This window comes from Stegodyphus dumicola, chromosome 7 (genome assembly GCF_044657685.1).
Source record: "Stegodyphus dumicola isolate Sdum_Otavi_A_Nest chromosome 7, ASM4465768v1".
Taxonomy (NCBI): Eukaryota; Metazoa; Arthropoda; class Arachnida; order Araneae; family Eresidae; genus Stegodyphus; species Stegodyphus dumicola.
This window is the reverse complement of record NC_140774.1, coordinates 20,791,721-20,816,500: the sequence shown is the minus strand read 5'-3', so window position 1 is coordinate 20,816,500 and position 24,780 is coordinate 20,791,721. Positions and strand designations below refer to the sequence as shown.

At 31.4% G+C, this 24,780-nt stretch overlaps 1 protein-coding gene across 1 annotated transcript in view; it reads right to left on the bottom strand.

Moving 5' to 3' along the window:
* Nucleotides 1-24,780, bottom strand: part of LOC118190614 (KICSTOR complex protein ITFG2-like) — an 84,023-nt gene that overhangs the window by 6,507 nt on the left and 52,736 nt on the right. Inside the window, exons 11-12 of the mRNA XM_085819955.1 lie at nt 13,033-13,150; nt 390-566 (exon numbers count right to left, since the gene is read on the bottom strand). Coding sequence (XP_085676081.1) covers nt 390-566; nt 13,033-13,150 — 295 coding nt within the window. The remainder of the gene's footprint in view (nt 1-389; nt 567-13,032; nt 13,151-24,780) is intronic.

Here is a 24,780-nt window from a genome sequence, read left to right as displayed (position 1 = left end):
GGCCCGCCAAACTTTATTTTTTCGATTTTTGGCCCGCGATCAAAAAAGTTTGCCCATTTCTGATCTAGGTAATACTGGACTTGCATTAAAGTCATTTTCTCCATAATTTTGCAGATTGTAGAAGTTAGAGCTACAGGTCTGAAATCTTCTGGTGTACATTCTCTTCCTACCTGGTTTTATGATTGGAATAATCAAGACCCTCTTCCATTCAGCTGGCATATATTCCTCGTAATTCTTGGGGCCAATATATATATACACCTTGTATGTACAAAATGGGAAATTGACCTATTGTTCAACCTACTCATTAACGATCTAAATATGCTATGAGAATACACTGATTTTGTTATTCATTATTACTGATGAAAAAAAAAAAAAAAAAAAATACATACCATCAACTGGAAAACGTGAAAGCAAATCAGATGACTCTGGATGTTGTTCCATAGCTGTTAAAAAATTGTTAATTTTAAAGGACGGCAGACATACATCATAATAAAGGTGAACTCGGTCACCAAAAGTTGCATATACAAGTGCTGGTGTACACGTTCCTGGAGTGATTGAATATTTCCCTGAAAAAGAAATACAACTGATAAAAACTATCAAAAACCAAGCTAACAGCAACTTGGCATTATAAAAACAACGACATTATGCAAATAGTGACATTGAAATGACATCAATTAAACACCACAAAAGTTTAATATATTTTGAAAGATATATAGCAAAGGCTCTTTTTAAATAGGAGAAAAAACATGCCAATGTGAAACATAAAATTAGGCAAAACAGCAACCCTATTTTGGCATAGATTTTGAATAAATCTCTTCCAAGTTCAAGAGCAATCAGGCACAGGTATCAGACCTCTTCTATAGGATAAAAATATTCTACAAAGAAGAGAGAAGCAACAAACTGTATTTATATCAAAAGCTATGAATGGAGCAAAGCGAATACGAGTGTAAGATAGTAGAAAAGATAGTAGAAAAACGTAAGAAATTAAAGACTAGATAGTATATCCTAATGTAAAAGAAGATTTGTGTATCCTGATTGAAATTTTAATGCTCTTTCAGTTTTCCCAGTATATCTTGATCCACACTGACAAGATGTACTACAAGTTCCCCAGGAATTAGAAATTCTGTCTTTAAGAATCAAAGCATTGAACAGTTTCTGATGCTTCAAATTTGTTTTTTTTCTTATGGGAAGATTGGGTGCGGTCTCTAGTTTGTATTTTATCTTCTTTAGATTGCAGACTATGTTTTTTGCACTGGTTAAGAGGGCAAAACTAATAATGTGATGTTTAAGAGAAAGACATTTTTAATGGAAGAAAAGTATTTTTGAAGTATAAAGCCCATGAGTGTCCATTTGAGTCCACGAGAAACTGTTTTGACGCTGAAGACTCTAGATTTAAGTGAGAATAGCGATTTTTATACCAAAATTTTGTCAGAGACTTAAATGGAAGTCTGTTTTGCTTTCACCTCACAATCCAGCAGAACAGTGGCTACTCCATCTGTTAAGCGATTGAAGACTTATGAATTTACGGGAATAATAGAAGTAACCTTAATTCAAAGTTATATGAATGAATTTTTTTACCATTTTTTTATAATCTAATGAATATAATAGTTGAAGAAACTAATAATTTCTATGAACAAAAGATGAATGAAAATTCATTTTCATCCAAAATCAACATACTCCTGTAGATGTGCCTGAAATGAGGGGATTCCTAGGATTAATTAATCTGTTGGGAGTAATTAAAAAGTTCAACCTGAAAATGTGTTTCATAAATAATGAAATGATAGCGACTAGATTATCACACAGTCCCCTTTCTGAATCACTTATGCTATAATATTTAATTATATATTTTATTATTTTTACGTATGTTTAGATACAGATCTAAGCAAGTTTTTAAGAACATTTCATCAAGATAAGTCAAATATTTTATTTTGCATATTTTAATAAAATTTTCCCAGGATCTCTTAATATTCTGTATTTACAATTATATTACTGTTAGACCATTACAGAAAAAATAAAAACAATTGATATAAAGATTATTTTTAATGAATTTTTTTAAGTCAGTCTTAGCAACACAAAATACCCCATCTTGCAAGATCATACTACTGCAACAGCACACTGTCTTCAAGATTAATTGCGCTAAGCGGCATGAAATCGCATAAGAGGATCAAGTCCTGATGCATATATGATACACCCATCATAAAGGCCTGAAGCCTTTATGATGAAGAAAGCCTGGCAGCAAGTAGCTTTCAGACCTATGATTTTTCTGCCTGGAGGAGCGTTAGGCCAGAATGAGCTGTAGGCAGACTTTTGAGCACTTGTACACTTAGGACTCCTCTCAGGTGCTGCTCACTTGTAAGGGGTATGGGAGGTGGAGTTCCCGAGGTGCCTGAGCTATCCAGTGTCTGAGGGTATAACCAAATCCTCCTGTCTCCAGGGTTTACTATTTCAGATTAGGGGTTGGGCAAGAGGCTGATGACCATTCCCAGTAAAAAAAACTCACTGCAAATCCTAAAGAAAATTTTGGGCTGTATTACAGGAAATGACCTGGAAATGATTTAAAGACTGTGTGAGTTGGTACATGGAATGTTCACACTTTGTATTGAAATAAAGGACTACCATTATTTATAGAGCAATTTGATAAATATAACCTTGACATACTCGCCATAGGAGATGAGATGGCTTGGTAAGGGGATAATTGAAAAAAAGAACCATCCAGTGATAAGAAACATATTTTCAGTACACGATTTGTGGTGAGCAAGAGGATCAGACATCTGATAATTGATTTCTTCGTACTGAACTTCATATGCGAACGATATCTTCATTTTTTCCTTATCCCAGTCATACTCCTTTGTTGAGCTACAGTAAAATTATGTTAGGGTATCACCTATTTCATTCACTTACTATTGTGTTTATCTTTTTTGTTTTATATTTAATGATTTACATGGGTTTTGGATTATCAATTTATATACAAATTACTGTTGCAAAGTCTAAATAAAATGCAATTTAAAAACATGAGTTTTATAGCATAAGTTTTTGTTTAAAATGGATACAATTAATGCACTAAAAGGAGAAAAATATTTTATGATGGTATATTTGCAGAATCCATAATAATTTATGACAGCATATTTACAGAATCCAACTATAACTTTATAGTGAGAACAATAAAAAGTGTGGGTTGCCCATCATAAATTAAAAAAGATATCAGCTTATATATTTGATAATGCAATAAAATTAATAAAAAATTTTAAAAGATAATGCCTTATACATCAGACAATGAAATTAAATTCAGAGATTTCACTACATAAGCACCCCATACTTTTATTATTTGCGATATAAAACTGAAGACAAATTCTATCTATAGAATTATTTAATACATTTTTCCTTTAAACTATATGAAATATTATTTTTCTCTTTTCAATGGATTCATTATTATATCAATTATTCATACCACATCTTGCTTCAGACTGAAACTCACTTAAAAAAAATCTGATGTGTACACCACATGACTTCCTTTGTACGGAATATTAAATCATACACATTTTTTTCTTGACTTTCATTTAAATTGAGTGGATTGAATTAAATCTACTTCGTCGACAGCGCATAAACCACAATAGAATAAATGCACTCTAAAAATTCACTATATTTGTTTACTATAAGGGCACTCTGAATGCACAAAATTTATATCATTTGAAGAATTATCATTGCCACATGTTCTATTCAAATAATACTATAATAAAGCTAAAACGATGTATGAAAGAAATTAAGCAAACAAAACAGAAAAGAAACAGTTTTTCATAGACGATTGAGTATTTCTCATTCAATTAATTCAGTTCTCACTTCGCAACAAGGCAAAAATACATAAAAACTCAAAACATCTGCATTAAAAATTACGAAGTAAATCTTAAACACTTATTTCCTGGAAAAAAATTCCAGAAAGGATTAAGCATGATTTAATTGGCAACAATAATTGAATGCGTTATCTTTGTTGTTGTGAAGCTAAGTTTCTCTAGATTGGCAACAAATCCACTAGTCTGCTGTTTTAAATGTAAACAATCAATGGCCGCCATCAAAAAATTATTAGGCTTAGCGGCACTTAAACAACTTTAAAATTGTTGATAATTCTAAATATATTGCATACAGATTTACTAAAGGCATAAAAAAACTTACCCAGAAGATAAAAACAACATAATTCAATCATTTTTAAAGCAAAAAAATGTACAATTTACAAACATGTAAGAGTAAAGAAACTGAGATCACTGAGCCGGGTAAGAGAGTGGATATATATATAAATATATTTATATACATTTGGTGTGGCCGATTGCAACCAAAATACGAGGTGCACATCTACATGTTATAGCAGTCTTATATACAAAATTTCAACGTTCTGAGGCTACTTGTTTTTGAGTTATGTGAGATAAGTACGTACGTTGTTAGAACTTTTCATAGTATAGAGGGCGCTGTTGCGCCAAAAGAATTCTGTTTTTTTTTACATTATGTAACTGTGGTTCGCCATTGCGATGTATGTGTATTGCTGTGATATATTTTGGTGTTTTCATTAAATATAAATGAAAGATATCGTCATGAATATTTTGTATCCAAATCAAGATCAAATTTACCACTGATGCATATTCGTCGAAACAAAATTAGCGTTCGAACAAGAATAGTCAAGTTATTACTAGCCTTTCGAACTACGCATTAGTATCGTTATTCGCTTCGTAACATGTGGTGCTGTCGCCGGGAATTATCGTAATGGTGGGGTGAGTAAATAGTTTTGTTGAAAATTTGGTTGAATAGAATATTTTGTAATTGTTGAAGTAGTAGGGTTGTTTGATGTTGTTGATTTTGTTTGGTAAAAATTTACAACTTTAGGTTTCGCATTTACTGAATATTTGCATTGGTATTTGAAAATAAGAAAATGTTGTGCTTTCTTAGAATTAGAATTTGTTGTTAATGCTTGAAGTGTGATTTGTTGTTGAAAATTACAGTTTGTTTTTTTTAGAATTCTAGAATTAGAATTTATTGTTAAAGTATTTGAGGGGTAAAATTTGTTGCTAGAAACTGTGAAAATGGCTAAATTGTTAAAGCTTCGAACTAAGCGTGACACACATCGTGAACAAACATTAAAGTTAGTAGAAAAAATAAACATATATTTGAATGAATCAGATATTGACATAGATGTATGTGATTCATATTTAGAACAGTTGAATAGTAAAATTGAAATTATTAACATACTAAATAGTGACATTGATGAATTGTTGAAAGAAGAACAAGAAATTAAGGATGAAATTAACACAGTAGATGAATATAACGAAAAAATAATACCAGTTAAAGTAAAGTTGCAAAACAAAATTAAATCAATTGGAAAAGTTCCATATCAGTCAGGTGAACAAACAGTAAATCCAGAAAATGTTCACGTAGAAAATAAAACTTCAGGAAACAGAACTAAATTTCCTAAACTTTCGCTTCCTCGATTCTATGGTGAGCCTTCAGAATATTTAGATTTTTGGAATCAGTTTGAGAATTCTGTGCATAATAATTTTAATTTAACTGAGGTTGACAAATTTTGCTATTTAAAGTCGTTATTAGGTGGTAAAGCCCTAGCTAGCATCAAAGGATTCTCAATTACTCCAGAGAATTATAAACAGGCTGTTAAATTAATTTCGGAAACATTTGGCCAAAGAGACATTTTAATAAATGCTCACTTGTCAAATTTATTAAATCTGGCACCTGTAAAAAATGCTTCTAACATTCAGGCCCTTCGTAACCTTTATTTTGAAGCCCAAACTCAAATTAGATGTTTAGAGGAATTAAATGTCAAGTCGGAAACATACACAACAATACTAACTAACATAATACTAAAAAATCTGCCAGGAGAATTGACTCTTGAATTTTCAAAGCAAAATATAAATAATTGTCATGATTTACAGGAATTGATGAAGTTTTTACACAATGCTATTAGTGCAAGAGAAAAGGCATTCCGTATTAATTCTAATAATATATCTTCATATAATAATTTTCATTCTAACCAACACAAACAAAACAATTTTCGAAATCAGAAACGAAACTTTCATCCGAGTCGCAATAATCAACACGCGTCAGTAACAGAATTTATGGCGAAAACTTCCGAAGTTTGTTTATTCTGTGGTCAAGGTCACTGTAAGACTGAATGTGAGAACATGAATGTACAGCAAAAAAGGGATAAATTAATTAAGGAAAGGAGATGTCTGTTATGTTGTAACACAAACTGTTATGTGAAAAAATGTAATACTAAACAGTGTTCATTCTGCCTTGGTAGACACGCCAAAGCTATTTGTTTTAAATTTGAAAACTCTAGCAAGTGTAAATCTACTTCAAAACCGGAAGAAGAAAAACCAAAGGAATTGGAAATTCAGCCTACTATTTCTAATTCAGTTGTAAATGATAGGAATGGGATTTTATTGCAGTGTGTTAGGACAGAAATTGTTGATCGTAAATCGTCAGGTACAGTTATTGCAATGTTTGATAACGGTAGTGAGAAGAGTTTTATTAAAAGAAATGTATCTATGAAGTTGGGATTAAAATGTCTAGGGTCAGAAACATTAAAGATTTATTCATTTGGAGCAAAGGATCCTAGGTTGCAAACATGTCGCAGAGTTGAAGTGAGATTACGAAATATTTTAGATAGAAATGAAGTCGTAATACAGGCTTTGGAAACAGATGAAATTTCAAGGGCGGCGATTAATTTGCCGAATGAGCGTACAAGAGCTGAAATGGAAGCCAAGGGATTAACTTTAACGTGGGGATATAATCAAGCGTCAGATGATAATGAAATTTCCTTGTTAATAGGTATAGATTTTTATTGGAAGTTGACAAAAGGTTTTGAAAGGTTAAATACGTCTTTGGTAGCTGTAAACACAGAACTTGGATGGTCCTTGCAGGGAAATTGTGGTGATATGAGTAAAACGGCTGCTGTGAACTTAGTTTTAGGTGATCAAAGCACTGTATCAGCTGAACTCAGGCGTTTCTGGGAACTGGAAAGTTTAGGTATTGAAAACAAGGAAGCGGAGTGTTTGACTTTAGTGGAACAGGAGATACTTGATGAATTTAATAATTCTGTTGGGTTCGTAGATGGAAGATATTGTGTAAAGTTGCCGTGGAAACCAGGTATGCAGGAGAAATTAGCAAATAATAGAGAAGTGGCTCGGAAACGTTTCGATAGTCTGGTTAGGAGATTTAGAAATGATACAGCTTTTTATGAGGATTATAAAAAGGTAATTGATGATTATCGTAGGGAAAGTATCATTGAGAATTCGTCGTCAGATACTGAAGTGTCATATTCTGAGCAGTCATTCTACTTACCCCACCACGCTGTCATTCGCGAGGACAAATCTACTAGTCGACTTCGAATCGTTTTTGATGGTTCTTCTCATGAAGGAGGACATCTTTCAATTAATGACTGTTTATTTAAAGGACTAAACTTGTATCCGAATCTATTTGAAATGATTTTTTTCGACAAAATCATTTCAAATAGAGTTTTGACAAAATACAATGACAAGTTTCGACAAAATACAATCGCCTTCACAGCGGATATAAAGCAAGCGTATCTTCTGGACTGATGATATCGGTTCTAATTCATATCAAGAAATGAACTTTAGTAGAGTTTTATTTGGACTAAAACCAAGTCCATATTTGTTAGCTGCAACTCTGAAATATCATTTTGATAAATGTAAAGAAGAATTTCCTGATACTTGCAAATTACTGTCAGAATGGTTTTATGTCGACCATTTGATTGGAGGCGAAGACTTGCAAGTGGCTTTGAAAATTACGACTGAAAGTGTAGAAATTCTCAAAAGATGTGGCATGATATTACGAAAATGGAAAACCAATTCCATGGAACTGCGTAAGCTGTGGAAAGATGCTGAGTTCGAAATCGATGAGGAAAAGAGCTCAAGTACAGGACTTGACTCACCATCCAAGGTGTTGGGTCTAGTTTGGGATCCAGATGCGGACAGTATATCTTTTAACGTAAAAGAATTATTAAAGTTTGTCAAGAACGGAACTGCTTCGAAAAGGTTTATTCTTCGAGTAGTGGGTCGTATTTATGATCCTATCGGATTTCTTGGGCCTTTCATCATAAAGCTGAAGTGCATTCTACAGGAACTGTGGAGTCATGACATAGACTGGGATGATAAACTTCCATCGTCACTGGATCACAAGTGGCAGTTGTGGTGCAGTGAAATCGAACACTTAGAAGATCTTCAGATTCCTCGATGTTATTTTTCAAATTTGAACTGTAAATTTATTTCATTTGAAATTCATTCTTTTTCAGATTCATCTCTTTTAGCCTATGGAACTGTATTGTATTTAAGAGCTATATCTGAAGATGGGAGGATAAGTATCAGTTTTATTTGTTCTAAAAGTCGTGTAGCTCCTCTGAAAGGTCTTACATTACCAAGACTGGAATTAATGGGAGCTTTATTGTCCGCAAGATTAGTCCATCAAGTAAGTAAATGTCTTAAATTTAATACTTCTAGTTATTTTTGGACCGACTCGATGATTACATTATGTTGGATTAAGGGACAAGCTAGTAAATACAAAACTTTCGTAAAAAATAGAATAGAAGAAATTCAATCTTTATCAGATACCAATAATTGGGCTCATTGTCCTGGTAAGGATAACCCTGCAGATATCTTGTCCAGAGGAATTTCTGCAGCAAATTTAGCTACAAACCATCTTTGGTGGAACGGTCCACCGTGGCTAAGCCAATCACCTGAATACTGGCCTACTGAAAGAGAGAACTTAAAATCTACAGACGTAGACTTAGAGCTAAAAAAAGAATTTGAAGGTACAGTGCAAAATAACTGTTTGGTAGAAAATTCGAAATTTATTTTAGATTTAAGGAAATATAGTTGTTTGTTAAAAGTACTAAGAGTAACTGCACTAGTTAAACGGTTTGTTAATAAACTTCAAAAACGACAAACGATTGCAGGTCCCCTCACAGCAGAAGAACTTCAAAATGCTGAAATAGACTGGATAAAACATGAGCAAAACATAGAGTTCAACTTAGAATTGCAGAACCTTAAAAATGGTAAATCGATTCCTAAAAACTCTCCACTTTCGAATTTAGCCCCATTTCTCGACAGTTGTGGTGTATTGCGCATAAAAGGAAGGTTAGAACAAGGAGCGTTTACAAAGGATGAAGCTCATCCTATACTTCTTCCTAAGCAGTCTAAATTTACAGAGTTAATTATTATTCGAGAACATAATAAAATTTTTCATGGTGGAGTTACATTTACGCTAGCCAAAATTAGGTCGAGATTTTGGATTCCACGAGGTAGACAAATTATAAAAAGAGTATTAGGTAACTGCCTAATTTGTCGAAAGTATAAGTTGAAACCAGCTAAACAAATAACTAGTCAACTACCTAAATGTAGAATTACTGAAAACCCTCCTTTTACTGTAACTGGCATAGATTTCACTGGCCCAGTTTTAATAAAATCAGGAAAGGATACGCCTCAAAAGGCTTACATAACATTATTTACATGCAGTGTTACTAGAGCTGTGCACATAGAATTAATCACAAATATGTCAACAAAAAATTTTATTTTGTCATTAAGGAGATTTTTAGCTAGGAGAGGAAATTGTAAAGTTATCATTTCCGACAATGCTAAGAGCTTTAGAGCCACTAATGAAATTCTTAAAGAATTAGCAAAAATTATAACAGATTCAAAATTGAAAGATTTCATTTCAATAAACGGCATAACTTGGCAATATATTGCGCCTCACGCGCCTTGGTGGGGTGGTTTTTATGAAAGGCTTATGAAAAGTATCAAAGATCCTTTGAGAAAGGTTCTCGGAAGGGCTCTTCTTAACTTTGAGGAAATGATGACTATTCTATCAGAAATTGAGTTAGCTTTAAATCATAGACCTCTTACTTATGTCCATAATGAAATAAAAGAGCCAGAAGCTCTTACACCTGCCCATTTCTTGTTTCCAGGGCAAGAAAATATTTCTTATCCTGTACATTTTGCCGACCTTTTCAGGAATGAACCATTGAACAGGCAGACTTTGACTAGGAGAAAACTGTATCAAACTAATCTTTTGAAACAAATTTGGAAAAAGTGGAAGGAGAATTATCTCCTCGAATTACGGTCTGCGCATACTTTTCTAAATCCATCTCCTGAAAGGAATCTTAAAAAGGGTGAGGTTGTATTGCTAGAGGGGTCGACGAAATCAAAGTTTTTATGGCCTATTGGAATTATAGAAGAAGTTTATAAAGGTAGGGATGGGTATGTGCGTTCATGTTTGATTCGTACTTCTCAAGGACTTTATCGAAGACCCGTCCAATTAATCTATCCTTTTGAAATTTAAAGTTATATATATATGTTTCTTTCATGTATTGTATTTAATTTGCAATGTAGTTTTCAGTATTAATTCGTGCATATTGATTTTGATTATATCTAAATATATTATTCATATGTAAATTTAATGTGCTCTTAAAAGAGCACAGGTGGGGTGTGTTAGAACTTTTCATAGTATAGAGGGCGCTGTTGCGCCAAAAGAATTCTGTTTTTTTTTACATTATGTAACTGTGGTTCGCCATTGCGATGTATGTGTATTGCTGTGATATATTTTGGTGTTTTCATTAAATATAAATGAAAGATATCGTCATGAATATTTTGTATCCAAATCAAGATCAAATTTACCACTGATGCATATTCGTCGAAACAAAATTAGCGTTCGAACAAGAATAGTCAAGTTATTACTAGCCTTTCGAACTACGCATTAGTATCGTTATTCGCTTCGTAACATACGTACATACATTCGTACAGACACCATGAAAAATTCTCTTCAGAATTAATTTTAAAGCAGTTTTATAATTTTTTTGGAGGAAAAGAGTCTTTTATTCTGTCCTTATGTACAGATATCACGCAAAGACATCGTTAAATTGCATTCGATAGCGGTCAAAATGGATATTTTCGTTGAAATATGTTGCCTGAAACTTTTCGCGATTACAATACTTCCTTTTTACTTGATACAAGGAAGTAAAAAAAGTAGAAAATCATTCAATTAATATTTCTTTATCATTCTTGTTTTAAAAAAATACAAAAAGTGTGTTTTAAAATCTATGAAAATTTTGAAACTTTATATACAATACATTTTTAGATGTCAAAATTTTAAAATTATACACATGAAATATTCTAAAAAAAATATCGAGCGGTTTTCAAAAATTCTCCAAAAGCGCCGAAATGAAGTTTCAAGTCATAAAAGTTTCATTGAAAAGATTTTTTTCTACTTTATTTGATAATGAAATCGTATGGCACCTAAAGAAGAAAATCTATTTATTTACTTGCATTGTCAAATATTTAGGTAATTATCTTTAATTTATTATGGGTAATCCAAGCTTTTATTATTCATGATATAAAATTATAGATGTTATCTGTAAATAAACCTATTTAATCTATTATTCCTATTAATAGATAATGATAGATATATGATAAGCTATTTATTATCCTTTCAATGCATTAACTAACACATCAATTTTAAATAAAAAGTTATTGTATAAAAGTATTTGCTTAACTGTGTTTCATTTTCTGTTTTTTATTCTCAATTACATTAACAATGATGAAGTTTGTAGTCATTATTAAAACACAAGCAATAAATTATAAAAAAAAAAAAAGCTATGAAGTTTTGGAAATTGGATGTAGTAACGATGTTATAAAAAGCATTTTACTTGAAGCCGAACTGAAAAAATGAATATTGCTAATTAATCATTAAGTGCACTAAGATGGCAAACTTTGTCATTAAATGTGCCAAGATGGCAAACTCCAAAGCAATTCTTCCAGCAGAAATGCTTTCTTGTCTTCTTCAGACAGCGAAAATTGCTCAATTAATACTTTTTATCAGTCTTGTTTTACAAGAGAGTAAAAGAATTTGTTTTATAAGTTGTGGAAATCTATAAACTCTACATTCGGTGAATTTTTAGATGCCAAAATTTTTAAATCATAAACGTCAAATAGTCTTTTAAAAAAAATCGAGCAATTTTCAAAAGTTTGCCGAAAATTCAGAAATTAAGTTACAATTTTCATATAAGTGTCATCGAAAAGAATTTTTTTCTACTCTATTTGACGGCGCAAACAGTAAAATTCTGATATTCTTAGTTTGTTCATTAAATGATATGCAAAAAATCGTTTAAACATTAAAATAGAAACAAATCTAAATCGAATTAACCAACAGTGGATGTAAAAAATTTTAACTCAGCACTTATCAAAAACTCGGTTAAAAATCGACAGAATCCAACTCATAGTAAAACACCATGAGAGAACTAAATAAAAGCTCACAATAAGCAATTATCTGTGGTCAACAAACTATTGAGTCCATTTTACGCTTTTTCCTAAGGTGCAAATTGTTTCGATTTATGAACATTTCATTTCACAAACAGCCTTCAGGAATAAAATTCTTGAATTCAGAGTCTTCAGGAATAGAATTCTTAAACTATCATAAGCATATGCCGGCCAGAAACTTTCAAGTGATTTTCAGCATCCTAAGGTTAAATTTATAATCGATTTCATTTACAGAGACAGGGAAAAGTAAACGGAGCACCAGAACTTCGTCCCTGATTTTACAGGCATTGCTACACTGCATTACTGGATACACAGTCAGCCTGCACTAGAAGTTGGCCGAATGAAACATTTCATAGATATTCTTTACAATAATGTTAAGTAATTTCACATTGAATATGTCACTACACATTGATTATATAATTACAAGATATACAAAAGTTGCAATGAACCTTTACAGATGGATATATTATTTACGCAAAATTACATTAAAACCTCAGATCTTAATATAAATCACAATACTACACTGCAACACATACCTAGTTTTGGCTAACCATTTAAATTTATGACTAACTGCTACCATTAACAATGGTGTAATGATGCTTAGAGTATACTAACCAGAATCATACCATATAATTTTTTTAATATATTCCCTGACTGTTGTAGTGTATATAATATAAGCAATACAAGTTTTAGTTTTAAAAAGAATTACCAGAATTGAAAGCACTGACAGGTTCATCAAACTGAAACCTAACAGACTGGCGCTGCTGATTTACCATATATGTCTGCCCATCCCACGCACATGCAATGACTTCCTCTTCTCCATCACCCTTGGGCAAAGATAAAAAAAATAAAATTAGCCCTTTTTTTTGTTTACAAAGTAATTTCAGAATAATTTGTATTAACACACAATGTTTACACAAATAAATTAATTTTTGTGATTATGAGGAAATACAATTACAAAAGCAAAATTTATTTGGAAAAAGATAACAGCTTGGAATTAAGAAAATAAAGATTACTTATATTAACAGCAAGAGCTAAATTTTAAAAGCATAAAAATAATATATACATATATATCTATAACAAATATTCTATCATTCATATAAAGCTAATTTAAATTATGAAAATTCAATTGTACACAAATAAAGGATTAATTATTGCTGTGGACTAATTTGCAATATCATTCAAATTCAGAAAGCACTGCTAGTTTTATCACGTATTACAGCGGAATTAGAAAGTTTTTAAATACATGATTTCAGCAAGATTATTATTCAAATTTTGGACACTGTTCCTAAATACAAAGAAAGATTATTTCAAGAGTCACTATACATGCTTAAATTCAAAACACTTTACACATATGTACTAAATACATTCAACCAACACAATCAATTAAATTCTGAAGTTCCAACTTACAGCCATTTTAAATTATTCAACAAAAAAACATTACGAGGAACTAGGGCAAGTAATAAACATCAAAATAAATTATTTACTAATAGATACTGCAAAGTTAAATGACAATATTAATAACTTCTTTTTAACTGAAAATTTCATTACATGGTTGCATACTTGTATGCACAAATTCTTAATGAAACTTATAAATTTCGTTAAGCTGCAATTTACAAGACAAAATATAATTAAAGACCTCATTTTAGATTTTCACAAATTTAAATTCTCTACCAATAACAAGTACAATGACTAAAAATGGAAAGTTTAATACGACATGTATTGCAATAATATTAGTGTGGATTTAGAACCACTTAAGAAATCCAATTTTTAGATTTAATAAAGAGAATTTTTTTAATTAAATTAGAACTGTTTACCTAAAATGGTAAATTTGAAAGTTAAAACCATTCTGTAAGTATCTAAAACTAACTAGTACAATAAGCTTTCAAGTATTAAAAACCTCTTAGCAAATTGCTAATTAACCACCATGATCTAGCTTCTACTACCCATTGATGCTGCAAAGAACCTCAATATAAAGACTACGTAGACCAGTTTCATAAACATATTATTACTGGGAATTTAACAATAGTTCAAAACCAGCATTTAAGAAATTTAATGTAAAAAGGCACAAAATTTAGACCAGTACTGAAAACTGGCAAAAATCACAGTTTTGGAAGTTTCGAAAAAAATCTCGACGAGTTCATAGTAAAAACTAGTTACAACTTAAATATTCCAATTCTTGGCTTGAAAAGTTCAAGTGCTTGAAGAAATGAAGCAAAGAATTCAAAGGATTGAATTTAACAGCAATTTACCATTGAATTTTCTCAGTCCTCTAATGCAAGATTTGAAACAAAAATTCAGAATTACCAAAACTGACAAAGCCGGAAATAATTTCAGCATCAAAATAAATTTCATAAATTTCATAAATGGTACAAATAATTATAAAAAGAATATAGATTACATCTTTGCAATTACTCTTAAGAAAATCTGCATTTTAATTCATCAACTAGTTAACAAGCAGCAAAAATATTGTTGGATTATTTATAATAACAATTCAGTTCTCAATAAATTTAAAAGTACTCTCTGAATTGACAGATGGAAAACATACTTGCATTGTGCATTATTTAATAACTACATTAATTTCAATAATAAGACCTTTCAGCTGGTGATCTTATTATTGAAAAAGAATTCCAGTGGGAGCAAACAGTATTACACAAATATGTAATCTATTTCTTTTTGCTAATGAATATAAATTCCAACTAGGTTAGAAAAATAATGAATTAAAGTTATTTGCAAATACTTTTAGATAAACTGGTGATATTATACCTTTCAACAATGATTCAGCTATTGACAATTCAAAATTTACCTAGATAGTTTAACACTTAATAGAACTAATACGAATGAAATTAATATTGAATACCTTGACCTGCTAATAATTAAACACAGCAAAATTAAATTATATGATAAAAAGAGGGATTTTCGATTTGAGACTATCAAACTAATAAATTGGAACTCTAATATTTCTAAAAAAGTAATACGTAAAATTTTACTTTTTTTAGAAATAATAATAATAATAGAATAAAAAATATAAAGAATTAAATAATTAGAATAAAAAATATACATACTGAAATAGAAGATTTCAATGAAGAAATAATTACTGTTCAAGTAAATAACCAGGTCCCAATGCAATTTATTAATTTCTATATTAAAAAGGCAAGCATTAACTTTTTTATTTCATTTTTTTACTCTTTACGGTATGATAACATTACCTTAAACCTTAACTGAAGGGTATTGGGGAATATTGAGTTAATGGATTAATTCTTGTAAATATGTATATTTCTCTGAATCAAAACTGGATTTTTTCCTTTTTATTAATGAAGGGCCAGCTCTTCTCAAAAGTTCCAATTATAACCTGAACTGAGTGAAGATTTTGATCTTTTTTAAATTTTCCTTACCTTTGGCAAGTATCAAGTTTCGATTAACTATTGTTGAACTTTAGTTTTAACAAATTTACTTAAATTCAAAGAATTTCTTCTAATAAAATTGTTATAAAAAAATCAATTTTTCAATGAAATTTTTAAAAATTTTTTTCGAACTTTTAATTAAATTACATTAGATTCTTTTTCAAACTTCATTTCAAAAAAATTTTCGAACTTTCTTTCAAAATTTGGAAACATTTACGGGAACATTAACATCACTTTTCACTTACATTTTTACAATCCTATCGCGCAGAACAAGCATTTTACATTACTTTAGAGTTTGCAGCTATGTTTTTACAATAGCAACTCACTCAACTTTACATAGTATAAGTGCCCTCTATTTACACAGTTAGCAGAAATAAACTGCTCAATCTCACTTTGTTTAGCAAATGCTACTCCACTCTCTTGCTTGCAAAAATTAATAGTTACAAGGTAAGTTAAATTAAAACTCACTATTTACTTGCCTTTTTTGTATTATTTTTATAGATTGTATTTATTTAGTTTATTTTGGTTTACATGCATAATTCCTGTTGAGGAAGTACCAGTACAGGCAAGGGTTTCTAAATTACTTTGGATTTATACTCTTAATTACTTTAGCAATGTACTTTTAATTACAGTCAAAAGTCGTTAATCCGGACTCGTCGGGACTTCGGCGATTCCGGATTATCGATTTTTCCGGATTATAGATAATCAGTTTAAATCTCGTAAGATGGCATGCAGAAATTCTAAAATTAAAAATATGAAACCGTAATTTATGAAATAAAGAACAATTATGATCTAAACGGTATCAAAATTTGCAAAAAGAAAAAGCTTAATATTTATTTGTTTACTTTATTAAACATTTCTTTCAATGTAAGTTGTTTAAGTTTTGCTTCGTTTCATGTGATAATACTTTCTCTTTAATTCTATTAAACAGACATAATTTCTTGTTCAGTTACAAAGTTCCGCCGTTCAAGTCCTATAATTGCTGTGTCAAGAACACCGACTAATTTGTCAATCGAAATTTTTTTGTTTTCAATAACCTCTGTCACGTTTCTTCGCTATCGGAAGCGAATTATAATGACGAGGAACTTGTTTTAAATCATATCAAAGACATATCGAGATGAAATACTACATTTGGTAAGGAATTATAAGCCAAATAAAATAAAAACATCTGCGCTGAAGATAAGGATAGTGCTGACAAATCAACTTCCAATTCATTACGCGCCCGCCGCCGAGCAGCGTGAAATTGATAAACAGATTTCGGATTTCAAAACATACTTTCGCTTTAGATCCTTTACATATTAACAAATATATATCGGAAATTCTATTTGATATAATCGAAAGTTTAAGCTTACCTTTATAAAATTGCTCTTACAGTCTGCAAAAAATAATAAGCCGGATGCAATTCGAAAATTAAGGAACAACGCAATCATCAACATTAACTGAAATAGATAATTAGATAATTTTAGCTTATACGTCCATTATACATAAAATGCGCACGCTAAAACGTATTCTGCACTTGCGCACACTCATATGCGCAGTCGTAAGAGGTCTTACGCGCACGCGTGAACGCCTCTGCGCATGTGTCAACGCGGCGCATGCGCAGAAAGTTTTTAGTTTTGAAGTCCGGATTATAGATCATTCCGAATTATGGGTGTCCGAATTAACGACTTTTGACTGTAATAAATTTGTTTTCTAGTTGATTTGCTTACTAAATTTCTCAAAATTCTTTTAGAATTAAATTTCTTATTTAAGCAATTCACTACATTTGGTTTTGAATAATTCTTTACCCATGCCTATATGGATGACGAAACATGAATTGAGTAATTGAAAAGTTAGGTTTGGAGGCCACTTCCTCTTAAAAAGATCTGTCTCCTGCCTACTCAACAATTATTCACTTTATGCAAATAAATTTAGTCTTAAAAAATTCTTTCAAATTTTTACTATTAATTTTTTGGATTATTAAATATTTTTTCATGTTTTTAGATACTTGCACTTAATTTACATATGCTTTCTGAATTTGAATGATATTACAAATTAGTTCGCAGCAATGATTAATATTTTACTCGTACACAATTGAATTTTCATAATTTAAAATATAAATTAGCTTTATATGAATGATAGAATATTTGTTAAATTCAAATTTCATTCCTCACAGCAATGGCACTAGAGAATTATTTAATTTCAATTTTATTTAACTTTACTATTAGTTTCCTATATATATATATAAATAATATTGAACTATAATGCTGAAAGGTTTTTGTATTCATCCCACTGTTTACCGTCATTTAGTTTTGCAAGAATTAAGGCAGCTGAATGTCTGTGATTTTCTATTCATCACACTACTACACAAACTGTTTATCTTAGTTTTGCAATAATGAAGTTAGTTAAATATCTATTTTTTTCCATTGACCATACTAGTACATAAAGTGGTTACCATTACAGTACACTTCCAAAAACTTGACATAATGTGGACAATAATCTTGACATAATCTTGACAAGTTATTCAAAATATTGAGTTTTATGGAAGAAGGGAGGGGTTATTCACAAATCATAAGACTTCAGCAAACACCTAAATCCACAGCAATCTTATTATGTTTTTCTCTTTGTCCAGTCTCTTAAGGCAGAGGTCTTACATTGGCATTCCCCGAAGCAATTCCATGAGGCATGCATAATACATTTTCATAAATTAATTAGCATTATTGTGTTGCAAGATTTAAGATTTTAATGATTTGGAGTCCAATTTTACATTGCTTTTGGTATGATTAAAAATAAACATGAATAAATGCCCCAGAAAATCTACAAATGGAGATAATTAATTAACACTGACATAACTCTTCAATACTGAATTTCAAATATTTAAGATAAAGATTTGATTAACTTTTTTTTTCACAATTCTCAATAGATACCTTCATTACAAATTTTTGCAACAATGATCATTTCTATTTGGGAATATATCTATATGTAAACAGTCTTGTTTTTTCATTGTTGAAAATTATTAAGTCAAAAAAAAAAAAAAAAAAAAAAAAGAATCAGATTGAGGGATGAGCATTCCTAATGAAGACAGTTTCCAGTAATTTTTCTTAAGGTCACAAATTTAAGCAAAACTGGATATGCCTCAAAGGATTTGAAAATTAATAAGTCAAAAAAAAAGAATCAGATTGAGGGATGACCATTCTAATGAAGACAGTTTCCAGTAATTTTTCTTAAGGGTCACAAATTTAAGCAAAACTGAAAATGCCTCAATGTGTTGTGACTGAAAGTTGTTAAAAGGAATAAAGAAGCTTATAATTATTTAATATAAATATTTGTGTATGGCAAAGAAAAATCTAATAAAGAAAAGGAAGACAATTGGTTCTTATTATCTATTTTCAAATAATGCCCCCTTTGGAAAGCTTTCATAATTTGTTTATCTTTAAAGTAAAAGCAAAGATTATTTAATAGTTCATTCAACACATTAAAATTATTTGAAATCTGAAATTTTAATATTTAGCTGTCAATATGTGTTTGGTCTCCTCAGGGTTCATAGCCACATTTTAGTTAAAAAAATAAGCACCTATAAGCACTTTTCAAGCACATTTTAAGGAAAAAATAAGCACCTGTCTAATTACATTATACACAACTGCATAACCTTAAAAGAAAAATTAGACGTAATTTAAAATATGAGCAATGCAATATTTATTAAGAGAATGAGCATTACCTCAACCATGGAAATGGAAAACAATTAACTTTTTTTTTTAAATTTTAAATGACAGTTCAATTTACAGAATTAGTTTACAATGAGAGAAAAAAAAAACTATGCAGAACTAAACTATATTACAAAATTTAATGATGATATTTCAGTTGAAAATATAGAAAATAAATAATAATAAGCCATATTAATTGTATTCGTTTGGCACCTAATAATAAATACAATTTATTTTTCCACTCATATTAATATTTAAATAATTTAACTTAAATCAAAATTCTGAACATTTTCTAAATTTTCATTGCATAACAGTTTTCCCTTAACATATATCCCAAGCAAAGTAATTTAAGTAATAAAGAGGAAGTCAGAAGACAGGAAATTGCTTCATTCAGTCATCCTCTAACAGCAAAAGCTCAACTAACTCGCATAGTCCAAATTCCTGAATATTCCGGATAGTAACTGGAAAAAGAGGAGTGGGGGAGACTGTAGCTGTTCTTTAGATTTAAATTTAGGCTAAATAAATGATTTTGACATTTCGATATGTGCATCATATAAAAAAAACCAACGGAACTGAGAAATATTCTGCTTAGAAAGCACAGTAAAACTCTTTTAAGTGTGCATAAACAAATCTTAGACTGAACATCAAAATTAATTATGAATGCAAAATACCACAAACGTTATTGCGCAATACGTGCGGCGTAATTCTTCCATATGTGATATTACACAATCGGAATCAACACCTGCCGGTATTCCGAGAAAATGAACTAAATAAAGGAAAAGAAAGAGACTTACTAATCTGGGGTGTTTCTGATTCTAATTTTCAACAGACTGTATTAAATTTCCGGAATAGAATCAATCTTCGCTTGGGTTGGGTAGACCGCAAAAACTTTTAGTCCTATTCAATCCAGATTGGACAATGACAAAAAAAAGTCCGCTGCTTCAATATTAGAGATTTTGCGGAGAAACTCCCAACCTCCATACTGTATAATGTATTGGCAAAGAAAATGAAATTATTTTGACTATTCGATTACTTTCCTTTTATTTAAGCCATTCCGAATATTATTCCTTAGAAAGCTAATCTGTGTAAAAACACACCCATTTTTGGAAGTTTATCTATACTTCAGCAGTTACTGCAACTATACTATTATAAATATTCATACATATGCTCATAATATAAGCATAACGATCATAATAAACATGAATATGAACTGACCATGCAGAACGAGAATGCAAATTATTAAAATCTTGATAGAAATTAAAATGTGTGTAGTATTTGGGTGGGAGGAAAAGAATACCGAATGTACTGAAATTTTCGACGTTTTCGCAATTCTTTGGCCAATAGAACGACGTGCACCTGTCTGTACTCTCGCGCGCACCATAGGTTACGTTAATGCAGAGGAAGGGGGGAAAGCAATTTTCGGGAGTATGATTCACCATCTGACGTTGCATATAAGAAAGAAAAGTTGTTTATTTAGTTTCGGCTTTGGTACGGGGAAAAAATGTGCGTTCATTAAAATTAAAAAAAAAGCACTAAAAGCAAAAAATAAATAAATAAATAAATAAATAAATAAAAAATAAAGGCTTTAAAGAAAACGTAAGCACCTATAAGGGCCTTTATATTTTATTTTCAAATATAAGGACTTATAAGCACTTGTAAGGACCGCTACGAACCCTATCTCCTCCAATTGCAAAGATTTTTACTACAGAGTGCACCACACAAAAGTTTAGTTGCGTTCGGTAGCTGACATGCCAAAATCTCAGGTGTCTTACCACTAATGACACTGCCAGGTTGCAGAAAACCAGTAAGCTGTAATATGTATCTACCAAGTGGCAGAAGGCTTTTATATAAAATGTAAAAAACATATAGTAGCAGAAATATGGCAATATATTACAGAATATGCAACGATACAGCTCAATCAGTCAGAACTTTTTTTACGTGTGTGAATGCTGCACATAATTGATGGAGGTGAAGAATGGCCAAAGAAAATTACCGAGTTCTTCTAAACTGCAAAACTTGGATTTAAATGGGAAGGAATTTGAAGGCATTTTCTATTTTTCCAGTTTTGAACAGAATTGAAATGCTGAATAAAAAATCTACTACTTGTTGATTATTATAATTGATTAGAAATTAATGTTAAAATATAGGCTATGTATAAGGCAAAGAATTTGAGTATGATGAAGTATAGCTTAACTACTAAATTGATCAGTAAAATACAATTTGCATTGCTAGAAGAGGAAGAACTGGCAGATGAAAAATTAGAAGAATTACTTGAAATTTTACTTGAAAAATTGCAGTTATTGAAATAATATGATTCTGAGATTTAAGAAACTCTTAACTATGGAAGAGGAGCTAGAAATACAAGTTATTTCGCAGAGGAATATCAGTAAGGAAAAAGTAAGAAAAAACATGTGAAGTTGAATCTAAAAATTCTAGTGAGAAAAATGTATCTGTGAAATTAAAAACTTCTGAAGTGAATACTTTAAAATTACTAAAATTAATGATTACTAAATATTAGGAAAATGCATCTGTAAAATTAAAACTTCTGAAGTGAATACTTTGAAATTGCTGAAATTAATAAATACTAAATATTATGGTAATCCTTGTTCTTGGCATGAATTCTGGAAACAGTTTTGTAATTCCATAATCAAAATGAAAGTCTCAACTCAATTGACAATTTTTGTTTTTAAAATCGCTTTTGGGAAGTTTAGCTTTAAATGCTATCAATGGATTATTATATGTATAATTGATTCAATTCAATTATACAGAGGCTGCTGATATACTAAAAAACCATTTTGGCAAAGATGATCTGTTAATTAATGTGCATATGAATAAACTGCTAAATTTAGAACTTGTAAAAGGTTTCCAAAATATGGCTGCTTTGAGGAAGCTTTAGATGATATAGAAATACAAATAAGAATTCTAAATTCTTTAAACATTACTAGTGGTTCTCATGAACATTTATTATACCCTATTTTATTAAAATTAACACCTGAGAATTAACTTTAAAATTCATTAGAAAAAGAAGCGATAAACAAAAATTTAATGTTAACAAACTGCTAACGTTCTTAAAAACAGAAGCACAAGGCATAAGAGCATCATTAATGTTAGTGCATTCTATAACTTTTGCAAACAAGTTATCAATACAAAACAAAAGTTCCCGTCAAGGTTATCAAAACAAATCTCATGTGCATTCAAAAGGAATAATTACACATAAGTAAGACACTTCAGTTTTAACTGGTCAGAGTAAAATTCCATCTAAATACTGCAGAAACTGCATTTTAATAAAAATAAAAACTTTAGTCGACCAAAGAAGGAAATTCAAAATGTTCTTTTTTTTTTTTTTTTTTTTTTTTAATTTTTTATTTCTTGTCACAAGAATTATGTTTTTCCACTTGACATAGAGGTTCGGCAAAAGGCATTAATGGATAGGGGTTCATGTTTTATTTTCTTTTTAAAATCCCACCCAAGGCATTTCTGTGCTATTAAACATCGAAAGTGCAGGCTGTACAATGTCCAGGAATTGCATAATTCGTTAATATGTGACACCACAACGAAAGGATTTACAGGCGAATTTCTTTGATCAGATAAAACAGACACCAATTTCTGAATATTCTCTTTTGTTCCTACATAATACATTGCTCGACATTGAAAATGCAACAACACGAAGGAGTGGTCAGAAATTTATGCAAATTTTAGAGTAGACACACGTCACTGAGTTATGCCAATGATGTGAAATGCACAGCTCTCCGACACACATGAAGTAAGATATAAGGGAAGGAGCGTGCAGAATGGACAATATTCATGTCATTATTTCTGCCAGACAAATTATTGAAGAAAGTTGGTTTTTGTCCCGGAGGATACATGTAATAGGAGAGAATGGCGCCGCTGTCAATGAAGGCACTACCAGCAGATAGACGATTTTACGAGGGGTATGGTGATCGGACTGAGAAGGGCGGGTTGGTCCTTACGTCAAATTGCAGCTGAAACCCACATGGATGCGAGCATGGTGCATCGACTATGGCGAACATGGTTGGAATAAGGAAATGGGGAAGGAATGAGCGGTGCAGGTGCAGCCAGAGTGCCATCAGCACACGTGGATCAACGCATCCGTCGACAAGCTGTGGCGGTCCCACAAGTCACTTGTAATGCAAGTCTGCAGCATGTGCAAGATACCCTGGATGTTTCCGTGTCGACCAGAACCATTTCCCATCGATTGGTTGAATGTGGCCTGCACTCATGGCATCCGTTAAGAAGACTGCCATTGACCCCACAGCATAGATGCCAACGTTTAGAATGGTGCCAGACTGGAGCGATGTGGTTAACAGAATGGCAAAACGTCGTGTTCTCAGATGAGTCACGCTTCTATTTATCCAGTGACAGTCGCCACATACGTGTGTGGTGTTGACGTGGAGACAGATCTAATCTGGCAATAACTGTGGAACGCCTCACTGCGCAACAACGGTTTGGGGCAGCGCTATTGCTTATGATTCCAGGTCACCTCTATTCCATATTCAGGGCACTAGAACTGCCCAACAATACTTGGATAATGTACTGTGGCTGGTGGCACCCTAGCTTCAAGGGCTGCCTAATGCAGTTTTTCAGCAGGATAATGCCCGACCACACAGTGCTTGTATCTACCAACATGCTCTGCACGGTATACAGATGCTTCCCTGGCCAGATCCCTTGGCTTTGTAGATCCCTTCGAAATCTAATCGAAAGTTCAAGCTTAATTATTAAAGTTGCCGTGATAATGACAAATTGTAAAAAATAATAAGCTGGATCAAATTAGAAGATTAAGGAGCAGCACAGTTTTCTAAATTAACTGAAATGCCTTTGAATCACTTAAGATAACTTTAGCTTAGCTTAATAGCATCCATTATACGTTACTAGTTGTGTATCACAAGATTGGCGACCAAGCTGTTCTGCTAAATTTTGTCTTGCTCCTATTGCGTACTGAATTAAGCCTGAATTGTATTAGTTATTCAATATACGTACGTTATTTCTTGCACATGCTTAAAACTAATCTGAGTCCTGAATAAATAAACTCCCACATATACTTACAGCTTTATCTAGGGTCAATGCTAGATACCGCCTGGTGCAGTCTCTACAGGTTCTAAATTCTGATACAAAGGGCCTTCCCAAGTTCTAAATTTTCCCCACGCCTAAACTTTGGATCACAGTGCTTTTTTTAAATCATAAAAAACTTCTCATCTCTTAATTTTGCCTCTCGGTGCTTCCCCAAATTCCAAAAATTTCGTCTTCCCTAAATTCTGCCGTCCGGTGACGACATATTCTGCCACCACTTCTGAGTTTATGGTGAATAACATATCAGTTATTCTTAAATAAAATAGCACTAAATGTAATCTT